A 15285-nucleotide genomic window follows, 5' to 3' on the forward strand; every position below is an offset into this window, starting at 1 on the left:
TCAATCCTTTATACTATTCACATTCCAAGTTTGCGGATGTTGAATTTAGATAGCAATATGTTGGTTTGAACGTGAGTGGTAGTCTGCCTACAGAATTAACAAGTCTAACAAACGGAACAAGTGTTCGAGAGAAAAAAAAATCATGTAAGAAACCACACAAAGATTGTATAGCCTCTCAGTTACAAAAACATTCTTCAACCCCATTCTTTATACAAACACTTGAAAGGTTGGGGACAAAAGAATGAAAAAAATAAAAAAACCGCATAGGACAAATATACTTCTTCCACAACCTGAGAACAAGATGGCAGTTCGAGCTGAAGAAAGCCACAAAGTTTACCTCTCAGGTAACACTTCTCCAAATTTAATTCATCAGTAATTGACTTGGGATTGTAGAGTCAGGAAAGTGGTTTTTGTTTGCTTTGAATGGATTAGATTATGTTTCACACTTGCGTGCTCCTGAGACATCGCCAATTCCGTGATCGAGGGACCTTTTCTAGAACCACTTGCAGGCCCATGTTATTTACTGACAACCCATACATATACCTACACATTTTCATTTGGAACAGAGACGAATGCAAGTTAAAAAATCACCTCCTTAAACACCAACAGTACCAAAGGTTTGTTTACAATAATATATGCTAAACAGAAACTAACCAAAGGTTTTGTTTACAGACTACTTACTTGCTTCGACGAGCCTTTCTTCTCCAGGAAACAAAAGATGTGATCCACTGCATACCACAATAACAATCAAAAGATCAACTTAAGAGTGTGCGTGACACAAGCTTCCTATCACTGTGCTTAGTCTTAAATAACGAAAAACATGACAACTACTCAAGAAACCACCTTAAAGACTGGCGTAAAAGTCAATGTCCCAGCAGTGGATGCTGGCAACCTCCGTTGAGGGACAACTTCCTTCGACAAATGCTGAGCGAGTTCTTTCAACAGTACCATCTGAGCCTTCTCCGTCCTCATAGAAAGAAGCGCTTCTTTCATAGATTCCCTGTCAGCCTCCAGCGCCTGTAGCCTCATGTATAGTTTCGTTATATCAGGATCACCATGTTGAACCACCACATTGTTAACAACGGAAGTTTCAGCCTCTAGCTTCTGTTCAGTTACACCACTATGATGGCCATGGCCATGGCCAGAGTCAATAGTATAAACTCTATCACTCATCTCATCTCCTACGTCCAACGAGCCACCTTTACCAGCATCATCATCATCATTCTCTGTATACGATGAGACATGTTCCACTTTCTTAGAGATGCATCTTTCAGACCTAGGCGATTCAACAAAAGCTTCATCTCTGAAATGTCGTAGTTGACGACGAGGCCTAGGACTCTGACCAACCAAGCTAGGATTAGGATTAGTCTCCTCCATCTGGCTAATCCTCTGATCCAAACTCCTCAAATGCACTCTGCCACGCGGCGAATCGGCCGGTGGATAGTTCTCATCATCATCAGCAACAACATAGATATCATCAACCTCTAAAAGATTTTGATTCTCATTTATATTATTACACTTCAAAGAAGGATACTCATACTCATAATCATCAGGACTAATCAAACCACCAACAACATCAACAGCTTCTCCGTCCATGATCCCATAGCTCATCATCCTATGCTTATAGCCCTGAGCTTCGCACTCGAGAGCCAAGATCGTCTGCTCTCTTTGATCAACCAACTCTTCCAACGCCGAAATCTCCCCGAGATCGTGCTCCATCCTCTCCCCAGCGTAGAGCTTGTACTGCCTGATCTCCATCTGAAGCTCGGCCTTGTCGTGCTGCAGCCTCTGCATCACGCTCATCGACTCGTCAGCGGCCGAGGAAGCCGCGTTCCGCTCTTTCTCGAGCTCGTCGCAGAGGTCCTGGATCGATTGCTGTTGGCTCGTGACGGTTTGGCGGAGCAGTTCGCATTCGTTCTCGATGTGGACTTTGGGATTGGAGGATTGGTTGTTATTAGTCTCTGATTCGTCGTGTCTCCTCTTGATAGAAGAATGGCATACACAGTCGCAGCATTTGGTTAGATCTCTGGACGGAGATGATGATGATGATGATGAGGACTCCATTATTGATTCTAATTTAAAAAAAAAAAAGCTAATCCGAAGATTTTCTCACAAGGACGCTATAGAAATTACAGATTAAGCTCTATAGATTGCATTGCGAGAAATGATTAGAAGATATCAAATAACAACAACGGTTGAATGATGATTTTCTCGGGAAAACAAATAGTTTCGCGGATTCTGCAGGAAACACGAAACTTCTAGTGACATTAGATCAATACTAGAGTCTCAATTAGAGAGAAGAAATACGAAAACGCAAGTTGAAGCATTACCTCTCGACGACGGACCCAGAAAATGTGTTTTTTTTCCCTTCAGAAACACACCAAAATCAATTAAACAAAAAAAAGGGGGAAATGTCGTAATTAGAAGGTTTGAAATTAGCAAGATATGGAAGATAAAATATATTTTTTCTGGTTTTTGAAAGAACCCTAAAATACTATTCCTTATTTGTTCTTTAGAAAATATTATTTTCTGGCGCAGGAAGTTTTGAGTTTAGTTTGTTATCTCCGAGGAGATGGTGGTGATTGCGTTGACATGGAATGGCTAAAGATTTATAGTTATTTGTGAGGTGTAATTTACCTGAACCAAAAAAAGAGAGTACATGGCGGCATGATCTGGATTTTACACAGGAATATATAAAACCTCTCTCAGATGTGGCGGCATGATTCGTTTTGCTTCCTCTTTTAAGTGTGGAAAATCGTTTTTAAAATCTACGCGCCAAAAAAAAATAGATAGATCTACGCGCCAGGTAGGGGTCGAACCTACGGCCTTCCGCTTAGGAAACGGACGCTCTATCCACTGAGCTACAGGCGCTGTTAATGACTAAGGTAGTAGTAATACCGATCATAATGATTTTGATATTCCATTAAAAGAGCAAGAGAGGAAGCAATTAGCAGCAAGAAATCAACACACAATAGCGTAGAATATGTATGGAAATATTCTAGAACAATGAAAAAACTGTACCTGAGAGTACAATGAAAAAAACGGCGCTTCTATTTTCAAAATGATAATTTTTTTTGGCAGTGGATAAAATTAGAGAGCCTCACACAATACCAAATATTAACATCAAGTGAGTAATTATTAATTTATGATTTTGACCATGAGAGTTTTCTAAATATTATTATCTTATAATATTTATTAATTTATCGATTATTAATTTATATTTCCCTGTATATGCTTGAATTTAGAAAGCTTGCATTGTTAAACTGAACAAGAAAAGATAACCTAAACAAAAATCTTGTTATAACTTGAGTTCGATCTCAAAGAGAATGGTTAATGTTTTTTGTCTGTTGTGGTGTTGAATTTAATTGCTAGAGTTTTCTCCATTTAAAATAGTGGTTCACACTCTTGGTCTGGATGATTTCACTTGGTTTTGGTTTATTCTAGTAAAACCATCATAATAATTAAGTAATCACATAATGATTTTGGACTAAGTCTAAGTAAACATAAAATTTTGGCAAGTTTATAAAGTGAGTTAATGCATCTTGACTATTGAGAGATATATATGCATGAAACTAACTTTTTGTTGAAATCTATTTATATTTCTTCATTTTTTTCAGATTTGGGAAAGTAGAATTCAAAAGCTGCACACATCTCTTCGGCTTCAAACTCAGTTCCTAATGAAGGAAACCTCAAACAACCGTCAAAGTCTCGAGAAGACTCTCCCGCCTCATCCTCACCTACCCAAACTCGAGCCGCCACGTGGCACTCGCGTCTCGTCCGAAGAAGAATCAACGCCCCAGGAGAAGAAATTCGCCGCCATCGATATGATGAGACTCATCCGTCAAAGCCGTAACGCGATCTCCAAACGCATCGCGAATCTACAACAGAAGGGCGACGTTTCGTGGAAGAAGGATCTCGATAAATCATCGGACGTGACGGAGTTCGAAATCTCCGGAGTAAAGCTTCTCGTGAAGCTGAAAAGCGAAGAAGGAGACGAGATCAGAGGACGAGTCACTTTCTTCTCGAGATCCAACTGCCGAGACTCCACCGCCGTCCGATCGTTTCTCCGGGAGCGAGGATTCGATTTCTCGGAGATCAACATCGACGTGTACACGCACAGAGAGGAGGAGCTGATCGAAAGAACGGGAGGGACCTCTCAGGTGCCTCAGATTTTCTTCAACGAGAAACACTTCGGAGGATTAACGGCGCTGAACTCGCTGCGAAACAGCCGAGAATTCGATCGGAGGATCAAGGAGTTGCTGGCGGAGAAGTGTCGCGGCGATGCGCCGTCGCCGGTGATGTACGGTTTCGACGACGAGGAGGAAGGCGAGGGCGTTGGTGGTGTTGATGAGATGGTGAGGTTCGTTAGGGTTTTGAGGCAGAAGCTGCCGATTAAGGATCGGTTGATGAAGATGAAGATCGTCAAAAACTGTTTCTCAGGGGCCGAGATGGTCGAGATATTGATTCATCACTTGGATTGCGGGAGGAAGCAGGTACGATCATTTTCAAATTATAATCGTGTGTTACGCACGTATCATATCTTTACGTAGACACTCTACCAGTTGCTTTGGTTTGAGGTCAACATTAGGTTCGAATAAAAATCTCAAAATCTAGAAATGGTCAACCAAATATTAATATATGATTTATTTAGTTTTGGGTAGACTTGGATATTCTATTTGGGCACTAAAATTTAAACAACATGTCAATATGTTTTTTCAAAATGGCCATATTAAATCGAATCTAATCAACATGTCAATATATTTTTCATTGTGTGTTTTTAATTAATAGGATGGAATTTTTTTTTGTGTAAACGCGTGAAAATGTATTACCACGTTGTGCATCAGCACAAACATGTGAAGAATAACATTGCGAGTAACCATGCAATGTATTTACGAGATTACAAAATAGTCAAAGAGAAACTTTGATAGGTAGATTACTTATTGGTATAATTAGTTACGACTTTGAAAAATATTAGTAAAGTATGTTTTAGTCAAAGGTTTAACTAGGGATGTTTATTCTAGAACAGGTATTTGAGTTTGTTCTTATCTGACATGAATAACCAAATCACATAAAGACTTGATTAGTTAAAATTTGAATATACCTACAATTACCCAGAATATCGATTCCTGATCATATAAATAAACTAAAAAGAGACTGTGATAATACTACCTAAAATGTTGGTATCCTTGTATATATAAAACTTTGATTGTTTTACTTAAATAAATAATATGGGAATTTTTTCTTTGAGAAAGGGCCTAATAATAAGGGGATTTCACGTCTGCATAATTCTTTATGATTTAATTTTCTCAAAGCTTGTTTTGTTGCTTTCTTATATGCAGGCCGTCGACATTGGCAAGAGGCTAGCCAAGAAACACTTTATCCACCATGTATTTGGGTACATATAAATGAATTTTCTTCATTTTCTCATTTAAAAAGGATTTCACATAAATATTATTTTGCTTTATTTATTGAACTTTTCTTTGTTTTTGTTTTAAATTCTAGAGAAAATGAATTCGAAGACGGAAACCATTACTACCGTTTCCTTGAGCACGAGCCATTTATTTCAAACTGTTATAATTTTAGAGGCTCTACAAATGACATGGAACCCCAAGATGCAGTCATGGTTGGTCAGAAGCTATTCAAAATCATGACTGCTATCGTCGAGTCTTATTCATCTGATGACCATTCTCGCGTTGATTACGCTAGAATCAGTCAGAGTGAAGAATTTCGAAGGTACATATTTAAATTTGTTGGTTCAAATATTATTTTTATATGCAAAAAAATATATACTTGTTTTCTAGGAGAAAAATGATAGTATGTCTATAGTTTTGCATTTTTTGGTCTTTCAGATAAAAAAAGCATCTTAATGTACGAAAGTGTGGTTAGATTATTTATACATTATAGTGAAATTTCTATAAATTAATAATGCTAAGACTATACCAAAACTATAATTTTTTATTAATTTATAGAAATTATTAATTTATCGAGATACTAGTTGAATCAAAAATTCAATTTGAAACTATGAAATTATATTAATTTATAGAGATATTAATTTATAAATTATTAATTTAAAGAAGTTATACTGTAGTTTGTAACTATTTAAATGATTAGATTATTTATACAATATGTTCTTCTATTAACTGATTCAATTTTAATGCCTTCGGGATGGATGAAGGTACTTGAATTTGGCTCAAGATCTACAACGGTTGAATCTTCTCGAACTTTCAACAGACGAGAAACTAGCATTTTTCTTGAACTTGTACAACGCAATGGTGATCCATGCTTTGATCAGAATCGGACGTTCCGATGGAATGATTGCAAGAAGATCCTTCTTCACCGGTTTTCAGTACGTTGTAGGAGGCTACTCTTATTCTCTTAACTCCATAAGAAACAACATCCTCCGAGGCGCTCATAGACAGTCGTATCCATTTATTAAACCGTTTATGAGAGGCAGCACACATCATGAGGTAATGGTGGTCTATGCTTCAAGATGTATGATTATGTGATTGTATATTTAGTTTGTTTTTTTGGCTTGATGTTATCTCATCTTTATATAATGGCAGCTTAGTCATCAAAAACTGAATCCATTAGTACATTTTGGGCTTTGTGATGGGACCAAATCCAATCCAGTGGTGAGGTTTTTCACACCGCAAGGAGTTGAAGCTGAGCTCAAACGAGCAGCTAGAGAATTTTTCCAAAACGGTGGAATTGAAGTTGTCTTGGACAAGAGAGTCGTTCATCTATCAAGAATCATCAAGTGGTAACTAATTGTCAACACAATATCTAAAATGATTGTCTATTTAACATGCTTTGTTGTGGTAAATGTATAGGTATAAGGAGGATTTTAGTGAAGGGAAAAAATTGTTGAAGTGGATAATGAGTTATGTAGATGCAAACAAAGCAGGTCTTTTAACCCATCTCCTCGGTGAGGATGGAGGAGGTTATGTTCACATCGTCTACCAAGACTATGATTGGTCTATCAACAGTTGAAACTAGTATCTAACTAATAATCCATATCATTGATATTTTGTATTGAATCTTTTTTGACTGTGTTCATGCATGGTTCACTAGCAAATTACTATTTGAATATTATGTACAGATCAATTTAGTTTATTAGAGCACCCGCAACGCGGGGTACATGGCTCTGATTCCTAAAAAAAAACATTAAAATATTTGTTGTACTAGGGGTGGTCCGGCGCTACGCGCCGGTGTCAGATGTTGGTTGGTATAAAATGTTGTGAAGATTTTTTTATCCATTTGGTTGTAGATGATGACGAAGCGGTGGACATATTGACTGAACTTTGTCTTCTCCGGGAGCTCACTTCAACTGCTTTCATTGCCAATTCAACTGGAGTCTTAACCATGTTTCCCCAAAATCTAGAAAGCAGAGATACAACGATATAGATCCTGTATCAGATTTTTGTAGTGAAGACTGCAGTGGGCTATTTGTAATGTTTAATTATGATTTTTCATTACCTTACTATATGTTTTGGAATTCACATGGGATGCCCATAGACACCTTTCAACTGTTACTGTTTTATTGAAGTTAGCATTTGCTCACAAATATATTGTGTCCGACTTGTTTAAAACTTATAAGATGCAGCATATGTTGATCACTGAGTTACAGTCGCTAATAGATAAAAGCATGCCTGAGTTTGGCTAGATTTTTAGCATCACGAATTGGTAATTTTCCTTATAAGTTATTTTTTATTCTGTTCTAATACTGGACTCAACAAATAATCGTTAGGATTGATATAGTCATGACTGGATGTGTTGCTATGTACTTGGATGGAATAATGTCGTCTCAGCTGAGTTTTATTTTTTAAATTTAACGTTTTGTAAAATTCAATGAAATTTACACTGCACTTGATAGAGGACATGGATCGTAAGTTTAAAATTTTATATGCTACGAATCCACAGCGAGAATCAAAATTTTGCTTTAAAGGATAACGCATACTACGCATATTGTAAGCATTCCAAATCATAAGAAGCTAGAACATAATATAAAGTGATGTATGTGAAAACTACATTTAAAAAAAAAAAATTAGTTCTCATAATTTACATTAGTAAGGTGAAAACTTGTAGCGTGTTTCGCAAGGCTGTTTAGTTTTAGCCCTTAGAACGCAAGAACAGAGGTTACTTGAGCTTGAAACCGAAGATTCGGACAACATAAATGGTTTATGCGAGAAGAGTTCATTAAACTTAAAAAACGAACAACCACTTGTCTGAGTTTAAAAAGAAAAAAAGCAGAAATACTGAACAATACTTAAACTAAGAAGCGCAGCTCAAAACGGAACAACAAACTGGTAGAGATAACGTGGTTGTTTGGGTTATAAAGAGGACTCATTCCACACATGCTTTCTTCGGTGCACTCTCCTGATCAAGTCCTTCAGCGGCTGCTTGAAGCCCCGCAAGACGACCATCAGAGGTGGTTGCTTGCTCTGCGACATTGCTTGACCTTGCATCTATAGAATCAGATCCTGGAACAACAGTCTGATGTACCGCTGCTTCAGGGTCCGCTGCACCTTCCTGTCATACACAATACAAAATCTGTGTTAAGATATTTCAAAACCAACAAATTGACATAAGAGAAGTAGACAGCACGCACGGCGAAGGTTGGGATGGGTGCAAAGTTCTCGTGCAGGAAAGATGCGGGAAATGGTAAAGGTTTGGTGGTTTGCAGTGAAATTGAAGTCTTTTAGCTTGAGCTGAAAAGTGTAGGTGTTCCCTACCACATCAGAGAGTGATCAAGGGAGGTCAGTGTCCACCTTCCCTGCATAACGTTCAAAACCATTAGATAAGTTAGAAGTTCAAAAATAGATTACGTTGAAGAAATTAAAAGGCTATAAGACTCACCACAATTTGTGCAGCTTCTGATGCCAAAACATGAGTCACCTTAGCAATCTCTTTATCGAAGCCAACAAAACCAGCTATGCCAGTGATGTCTGACACAGAAAAAACGACCCGATACCCGTAGAGACGCAGGAACAGACCCTTGGACCAAAGTAGACTGTTCATATCAAGAGAAGAGGAAACTTTAAAATCAGAAAACAAAACATAAAAGTATAATGACGTGATAGCAAGAAAATTGAAACGGCAGGAAATTAAAAAAAAAACAAAAACTGTTTACTCTCTAAAATGTAAAGAGTCTGAACAGAGAGGATAATCAGGTTATTGCAGAGAATTGAAATGGGAAGAAATGGGATGAAAACAAAATCTTTGGAATTTCTGAAAAATAAAGAGATTCAACCTAGAAGTTAAAAATACAATCTTGAGATTTTCTGAAAAATAGAAAGACTCAACCTAGAAGATAATTATATGATTGGAAAAATATCTTTTGATAAAAAAAATTCTTTGGAATTTCTGAAAAATAAAGAGATTCAACCGAGAAGTTAAAAACAAAATCTTTAGATTTTCTGAAAATAAGAAAGATTCAACCTAGAAGATAATTATATGATTGGAAAAAATGCTTACTTGTTCATCGATCAATAACATCTCAAGGCTCATCAGTTGTCCCCTTTTGTTGATGTTCTTCGCCTCCCAGAATATCAAAAGACGGACCTCCGCCGCGTTGGAGCATCTCCCGGCTCTCAAGTCAGCAAGAATAACATATGAATTAGACATTGAAATTGGAAGATTGCAAGTTGAAAATTTTCGGATTTGGTTTGAGTTGGAGTTTGCATGGTATGAAGGTGAGATATTTATAGTTGGAGATCTACACCGTTTCAAGGTAAACGAACAGGTGCTCGGAAATCTTAATGAGGAAGGATTTGATTAATCAAGGGAAAAATAAAAATAAATGGCGGATTAAAGGACTTGTGAAACGTTACGGGTAGGAGAGGGTGTATTTGGTTTCTGAATCATCTCGTCGGTGGTGAAGACGCAGTCGCAAAAGGAAGAAGGTGAAGAACGTGGATATCATAGGCTGTTAATAGTTTGGGCTTAAGTGGGCTCAGTTTTTAAATATAAAAGAAATCCAAAGCTGTAATCTTAGTTTTCAAAAGACACAAGATCTATGTTTCAAAAATCAGGTGTAAAAACGGAACGCGTGAAATACACATATCAATTAACGTGATGACACGTGTAGGAAAAAGCCCCTATCTCTATAGCTGTTGTGGCGCAAGGAGATGCCATAATAGTCTACTTTATATATATAGATTTGGTAATAGTGTTGTTACTGACCTCGTAAATCCTAACGTAGAATTCGTTTTGGTTGTGTTTCGTTACTGTATCATGGGCTCTATGTTACGTGGCGATCTCCGATTAGTTCTTTTTTTATTATTAAACGAAAAAGAAAAAAACTAATAAAATAATCAAAAGTTGGAATTGGAAATAGAGCCATGGCAATACACGATTGCAGATGCTCTTAGAGCATTTCCAATGGTGAGACTACCATTGGAGTCCTTAAGCTATAATTTAATATTTTTAATTGTTTTAAAAGAGTTAAGGATTCTAATTCAAAAAATCAGTCCAATGGTGTACTCCATTTAGAAATCCTTAAGAAAAAAAAGATTTATAATGTGAAATGTATATGTTTAGAAGTGAAACAATATTTTTCAATTGCATTGAGCTAAAAATAATATGAAACAACCATTCATCATAGTCATACACTCCATAATCTGTAAACTTAACTTAACTAATGCATTACACAAACATCAATGCTTGAAGTTAGACTTGTTCTTATTGAGGAGGAAGACGATTCAGACCTGATCTTATGTTGTCGTCTAGGCGCCACCTCTGTTCTCTCTGTGGCTGCAAAAACAGAGTATTGGAGAGAAGTGCAAGGATGGAAGAACATGACAAAGGACCTGTGCGCAACACATTTTCATGATCACTTGGTATCATCATCATTCTGATTTTAGCCTGAAACAAGAACGAAACAGGATACTAGATCAAAAGCAGAAGCAGTTGACTCAACAACATCATCATCATCTTCCATAGCATCAACATTGATTGTCATATTTAAGAAACTCACAAGAAATTAAACAAAAGCAACAAAACATAATCAATTGACAGATCAGTGATTGCTTTGATTATAATGCGGATGTTGTCTATCGGCACTGGCCCTTGCTTAAGACAAGAACTTGATGACATTTCTTACACACCAAAAAATACAAAAAGGTAAGAACTTCAAGATCATTTACCAACCACTCAACCTTCCTGCTTATTAATCTAACAAAAGTCAGAGACTTTAAGGCTCTGCATATCTAAAACTCAAAGATACACAGCAGAGGAGATTATCCACATAGATGCAAATGAATAAAACTTAAAGGAACAAATTTTATGATGTAATGATGACAATAGTAACAAAGCAGAAACAGATAGCAAAGTCCAAGAACAAAAAAACCAATAAAGGCTCCTCCTCCTGTAAAACTGAATAGACATATTGCGATCGATGTAAAGTGACTTGTGCTAGAAAAGTTCTACACTTATTAAGGCTTCAGTAACAACGACACATCTAGCCACCCAATCAGGCATATAAGACAATCTAAGAAAACGTAATGCACAACAACAACAACTTTCTCCAAATAAGCCATTAGCTCTCTCTGTTTTATTTATGACCAGACAACGAATAGATTATTCGACGGGATGCAACAGAGAAAACGATGATAGTAGTATGGAGAGGAGGGATCAATCTAAGGTTGGGCGACAAAGAAGAAGAGAAAGGTGATAGAAAAACCATGGTGGGAGATTGAGGGAGAGCTAGGGAGGAGAGATTGAGAGAGAGAGAGAGACACGTGTACTAAGGATTGGTCCTTCCAATCCTTCTCCAAGGATTGATCCTTCATTAATTAAACCAAAATATTATTATTATATTCATTAATCCTGCTAAGGATTTGGGAAGGATTCCGTTGCAGATGGTCTTAGACTTCGGGGATAGAACACTACATACATGATAGATTGATGCTACAACAATCACATAGCAATTTTATATTTTAAAGAAAAAAATATTTCGGATAGCGTCTTGTGAATTATCATTACCCGATGGACTACTTGGCCACATTTTTATGTGGTTGGAGTAGACTAAGCAGCTTTTTTTTTTCTGAAACAGAAAATGTGCAGAGGCCTTCCTTTGCAGTCTTGCTTTTCTCCCTTTCTTGATTTTGCTCACCTATTAATATCTTTTCTATTAAAAGAATGTAATATCAAAAAGGAAATATAACTAAAACCTATAATTTAAGAAAAAAATCATTTATATATATTAAAAGAATGTAATTTCAAAAAGGAAATATAGTTAATGGTTCAATGGCAATGCACTATTTGAATTTTACGTACAAATCAGTTTAGTTTATTAGAGTTTGATGATCAAAAGGTGACATGGATGATGATGGATGATATACATTGATACTTCTTTTTATGTGGTTGGAGTAGGATCAGCTTCTTTTTCTGAATCGGAAATGTGTAGAGGCTTCTTATGATCAATATATCAACATCCTCTTGCTTTTCTCCTTTTCTTGCTTTTGCTCTCCTTTTACGATCTTTGGCATCGAAGCGCTCCCCTTTAAGCTAGTTGGAGAAACGAAGATATCTACTCTATTAAAACAGAAGTACACATATGGATTAACCTTTAGTTTTCAATGTTATTTACAATTGCATGCCACTGAGAATTAAATTGAATTTCCTATTTTAATGCTTGTCTTTTTCAGTTAGATTAATGTGTTTCTTTTTCTTTCCTATTTTGATGTTTGTCTTTTTAGTTAGATTAATGTATTTTTTTATTCTTCAATAATTAATGATATTTTAAAGTTTTTTTTTGTCAACTTAAAGTTGTCTTTTTATCAACTTAAAGTTGTCTAAACTATTTGAAAATATAAAAAATAGTTAAAAGTAAACATATAAAGTAGATAAACAATAATCAAACACCAAAAATATTTAAAATATATATTTATTCTTCATCCAAATATTGAAGTTTAACCTGTTTTTTAATTTTTAATTTATATATTTTGGCTTACATTACTTAAATTTATATGTTTTGAGAAATTTAAAGTATATATAAATTTTAAAATTTTAAAATAATTCAAACGGGTTATCCATATTCGAACCGAACCCGCAAATATTCGAATCAAACCGAAACCAAAATTTATAAATATTTGAATGTTGCTGAAATCTTTAACTCGGGAATCTCAAACCCAAATAGATTTTAACCGAATCAGTGGGTATCCAAATACACATCCGTAACATAGTCAATGTAAAATGATCAAGTATTACAAATACATCATTTAGTATAAATAAATAAAAACTAAAATAGAAAATTAATACCCGTGCGGTCGCACGGGTCAATATCTAGTTGCCTAATTAAAAAAACGCCAATAATTCGCATAATCAATTTAAAAACAAACAACTGAAGAGTATTTTTAGGTACAATATTAGAATGGACTTTGATCAACATCACATGTTTTCACTAGTATGACTTTGTTTTTAACCGTCACAAATAGATTTACAAAACTATCTAACGTGAAGCGCACATCTTTCTGTGTACTTTCCATGTGTTCTATAAGTAATTATATTCCCCTACCACTGCAGTTTATTAAACAAAGAATCTATAATAAAATACATTTAAGTGATTTATGTTACGAGTTACAAATCAAGTATCGTGTGAATGAATTGATCGGCGTGAGTTCTCATTCAATTATGTGACATTTTCATACAAATATCTATAATTTGAATTCAGTTTCTTTCTTTTCTGCTTCTTTTTTTTTCATTTTTTTTTCTTTCTGTTGAGTGGCGTCTAAAGCAAAAGTGAAAAACGGATGAAGATAGAGATCGACACAATAAAAGGAAAACCGTAAGCAAACAAATAATTACAAACCACTAACACATATAGCATGCACCTTTCTTAATTCATTTTTATTAACATAACCTTCCTTTGAACGAAAAAACTAAATAAAGGTATGTCTATCTTATTGCACGTTACATTCTCAACCATGCATGCCACTTGGCAGTTGCGTGCGAGTACGTATCATACTTTACATGCAATATATAAAGCATCGCTAATGGAACAGAGCTTGCTCACATCATTATTGAATTAGCTAAAAAAACTATTAAAACAGAGTCCAATGGCGGAGGATCAAGCAACGGCGGCGATGGAAACATTGGCGGTGGAGAAGCAGCCGGAGACGACAGTGGCTGAAGCACCGACAGTGACAATAACAAAGAGGATGATGGTTGCTATCGACGAGAGTGATTCGAGCTTCTATGCTCTTCAATGGGTTATTGACCATTTCTCTAACCTCTTAATGACCACTGAGGCGGCTCAAGCGGAAGGTGGCTTGCTCACGGTGGTTCATGTGCAGTCTCCGTCCCATCACTTTGCTGCTTTTCCGGCTGGACCCGGCGGCGCAACAGGTCCTATCCATTGATCTCTCTCATCTAACAATTACAATTGGCTCCCAACATAAAATTAAAACATTGTGCTAATATTAAGTATATATTTACACTTTAATGAATAACATGTTCGATTTTAGTATTTATTCGTACAGAGAAAACAAAAGTTATTCACATTTTATTTTATGTTATGATGAATAACTTGGTTCTGTGAACGGATGTAAAAGCAGCAGTCTACGCATCTTCGTCGATGATAGAGTCAGTGAAAAAAGCACAACAGGAGGCCTCTGCAGCCCTTCTCTCGCGTGCACTCCAGATGTGCCGAGGCAAGCAGGTTTACACACATCACTTTTCATACATATAATTCTATTGATCATAGCCCTTATGCACTAAATTGGTACAACTTAGTATAGCTAAATAGATTTCACATACAAAACTTGCGTCATGTTACATGACTCATGTATGCAGATACGTACTGAGACTATGGTGCTTGAAGGCGACGCAAAGGACATTATTTGCCAGGCGGTTGAGCAAATGCACGTTGATCTTCTCGTTGTGGGTAGTCGTGGCCTTGGAAAGATCAGAAGGTATATAATAGATATTTTCACTTTTTTTTTACTATATTCCAAACCTTTCTCAAATTTTGTGACCGCGGTTTCAATTTTTTTTGCTTATTACGTTTTGGCAGAGCGTTTATTGGGAGCGTTAGCGACTACTGTGCTCATCACGCCAACTGTCCCATCCTTATTGTGAAGCCACCAAAGGAGATAAACTAATTAAGTAACAAGCACTACATGTTTGGTGTGATCATGTCTTTATAAATTGTGTTAAGTACTTGCGTTATGTTTGAAAATATTTAACTTGGATGGATGCGATATTAAGTGTGTGTTGAAGAGTAATGTCAATGACATTAATCGAGTCGAATAATTACTGTTTGCTTGTGCGCATATGTTCTGTATC

General features: G+C 36.2%; 4 protein-coding genes and 1 non-coding gene across 10 annotated transcripts; 2 read left to right on the top strand and 3 right to left on the bottom strand.

Annotated features, from left to right (window-relative positions):
- Window positions 1–167: 167 nt before the first annotated feature.
- On the bottom strand, window positions 168–2325 carry LOC108810453 (myosin-binding protein 7-like). Its single transcript, XM_018582561.2, has 3 exons — window positions 844–2325; window positions 682–728; window positions 168–543 (listed from the first exon to the last, which is right to left on the bottom strand). The coding sequence occupies exons 1-3, from the start codon at window positions 2062–2064 to the stop codon at window positions 441–443; spliced, it is 1371 nt and encodes a 456-aa protein (XP_018438063.1). The 5' UTR covers window positions 2065–2325; the 3' UTR covers window positions 168–440.
- Window positions 2326–2798: 473 nt separating this feature from the next.
- Window positions 2799–2871, bottom strand: TRNAR-CCU (transfer RNA arginine (anticodon CCU)). The gene has a single exon. It is a non-coding gene; the product is annotated as a tRNA-Arg (tRNA).
- Window positions 2872–3601: 730 nt separating this feature from the next.
- LOC108807575 (uncharacterized) lies at window positions 3602–7564 on the top strand. Its single transcript, XM_056995987.1, has 6 exons — window positions 3602–4493; window positions 5340–5395; window positions 5503–5733; window positions 6176–6467; window positions 6564–6760; window positions 6831–7564. The coding sequence occupies exons 1-6, from the start codon at window positions 3678–3680 to the stop codon at window positions 6988–6990; spliced, it is 1752 nt and encodes a 583-aa protein (XP_056851967.1). The 5' UTR covers window positions 3602–3677; the 3' UTR covers window positions 6991–7564.
- A 610-nt stretch (window positions 7565–8174) lies between these two features.
- On the bottom strand, window positions 8175–10341 carry LOC130501093 (uncharacterized). 5 transcript variants are annotated; one of them, XR_008939499.1, is made up of 4 exons: window positions 9475–10335; window positions 8896–9010; window positions 8609–8768; window positions 8175–8529 (listed from the first exon to the last, which is right to left on the bottom strand). XR_008939499.1 is itself a non-coding variant. In XM_056995985.1 (3 exons), exons 1-3 carry the CDS (start codon window positions 9480–9482, stop codon window positions 8344–8346), a joined length of 348 nt encoding a protein of 115 aa, XP_056851965.1. In that variant the 5' UTR covers window positions 9483–10341; the 3' UTR covers window positions 8175–8343. The 5 variants fall into 5 exon arrangements, 1 of the variants encoding a protein (XP_056851965.1); XR_008939497.1 differs by having other exon boundaries at window positions 8857–9010; window positions 9475–10331; XR_008939498.1 differs by having other exon boundaries at window positions 8609–8773; window positions 9475–10321.
- Window positions 10342–14003: 3662 nt separating this feature from the next.
- On the top strand, window positions 14004–15272 carry LOC108807101 (universal stress protein PHOS34). 2 transcript variants are annotated; one of them, XM_018579352.2, is made up of 4 exons: window positions 14004–14346; window positions 14556–14659; window positions 14794–14912; window positions 15014–15272. In XM_018579352.2, exons 1-4 carry the CDS (start codon window positions 14058–14060, stop codon window positions 15099–15101), a joined length of 600 nt encoding a protein of 199 aa, XP_018434854.1. In that variant the 5' UTR covers window positions 14004–14057; the 3' UTR covers window positions 15102–15272. The 2 variants fall into 2 exon arrangements, with proteins under 2 accessions (XP_018434854.1, XP_018434855.1); XM_018579353.2 differs by having other exon boundaries at window positions 14559–14659.
- Window positions 15273–15285: the final 13 nt, after the last annotated feature.

Source organism: Raphanus sativus, unplaced genomic scaffold, assembly GCF_000801105.2.
Source record: "Raphanus sativus cultivar WK10039 unplaced genomic scaffold, ASM80110v3 Scaffold0096, whole genome shotgun sequence".
NCBI lineage: Eukaryota > Viridiplantae > Streptophyta > Magnoliopsida > Brassicales > Brassicaceae > Raphanus > Raphanus sativus.

Coding starts and splice junctions, on each gene's coding strand:
- LOC108810453 (XM_018582561.2), bottom strand. CDS start 2,064: ATGGAGTCCTCATCATCATCATCATCATCTCCGTCCAGAGATCTAACC. Junction 729..843: donor CTTTTACGCCAGTCTTTAAG/GTGGTTTCTTGA, acceptor TGTGGTATGCAG/TGGATCACATCTTTTGTTTC. Junction 544..681: donor AGAAAGGCTCGTCGAAGCAA/GTAAGTAGTCTG, acceptor GAAAATGTGTAG/GTATATGTATGGGTTGTCAG.
- LOC108807575 (XM_056995987.1), top strand. CDS start 3,678: ATGAAGGAAACCTCAAACAACCGTCAAAGTCTCGAGAAGACTCTCCCG. Junction 4,494..5,339: donor TGGATTGCGGGAGGAAGCAG/GTACGATCATTT, acceptor TCTTATATGCAG/GCCGTCGACATTGGCAAGAG. Junction 6,468..6,563: donor GAGGCAGCACACATCATGAG/GTAATGGTGGTC, acceptor ATATAATGGCAG/CTTAGTCATCAAAAACTGAA.
- LOC130501093 (XM_056995985.1), bottom strand. Junction 8,530..8,856: donor CAGAAGCTGCACAAATTGTG/GTGAGTCTTATA, acceptor TGTGTATGACAG/GAAGGTGCAGCGGACCCTGA.
- LOC108807101 (XM_018579352.2), top strand. CDS start 14,058: ATGGCGGAGGATCAAGCAACGGCGGCGATGGAAACATTGGCGGTGGAG. Junction 14,347..14,555: donor TGGACCCGGCGGCGCAACAG/GTCCTATCCATT, acceptor ATGTAAAAGCAG/CAGTCTACGCATCTTCGTCG. Junction 14,660..14,793: donor AGATGTGCCGAGGCAAGCAG/GTTTACACACAT, acceptor TCATGTATGCAG/ATACGTACTGAGACTATGGT.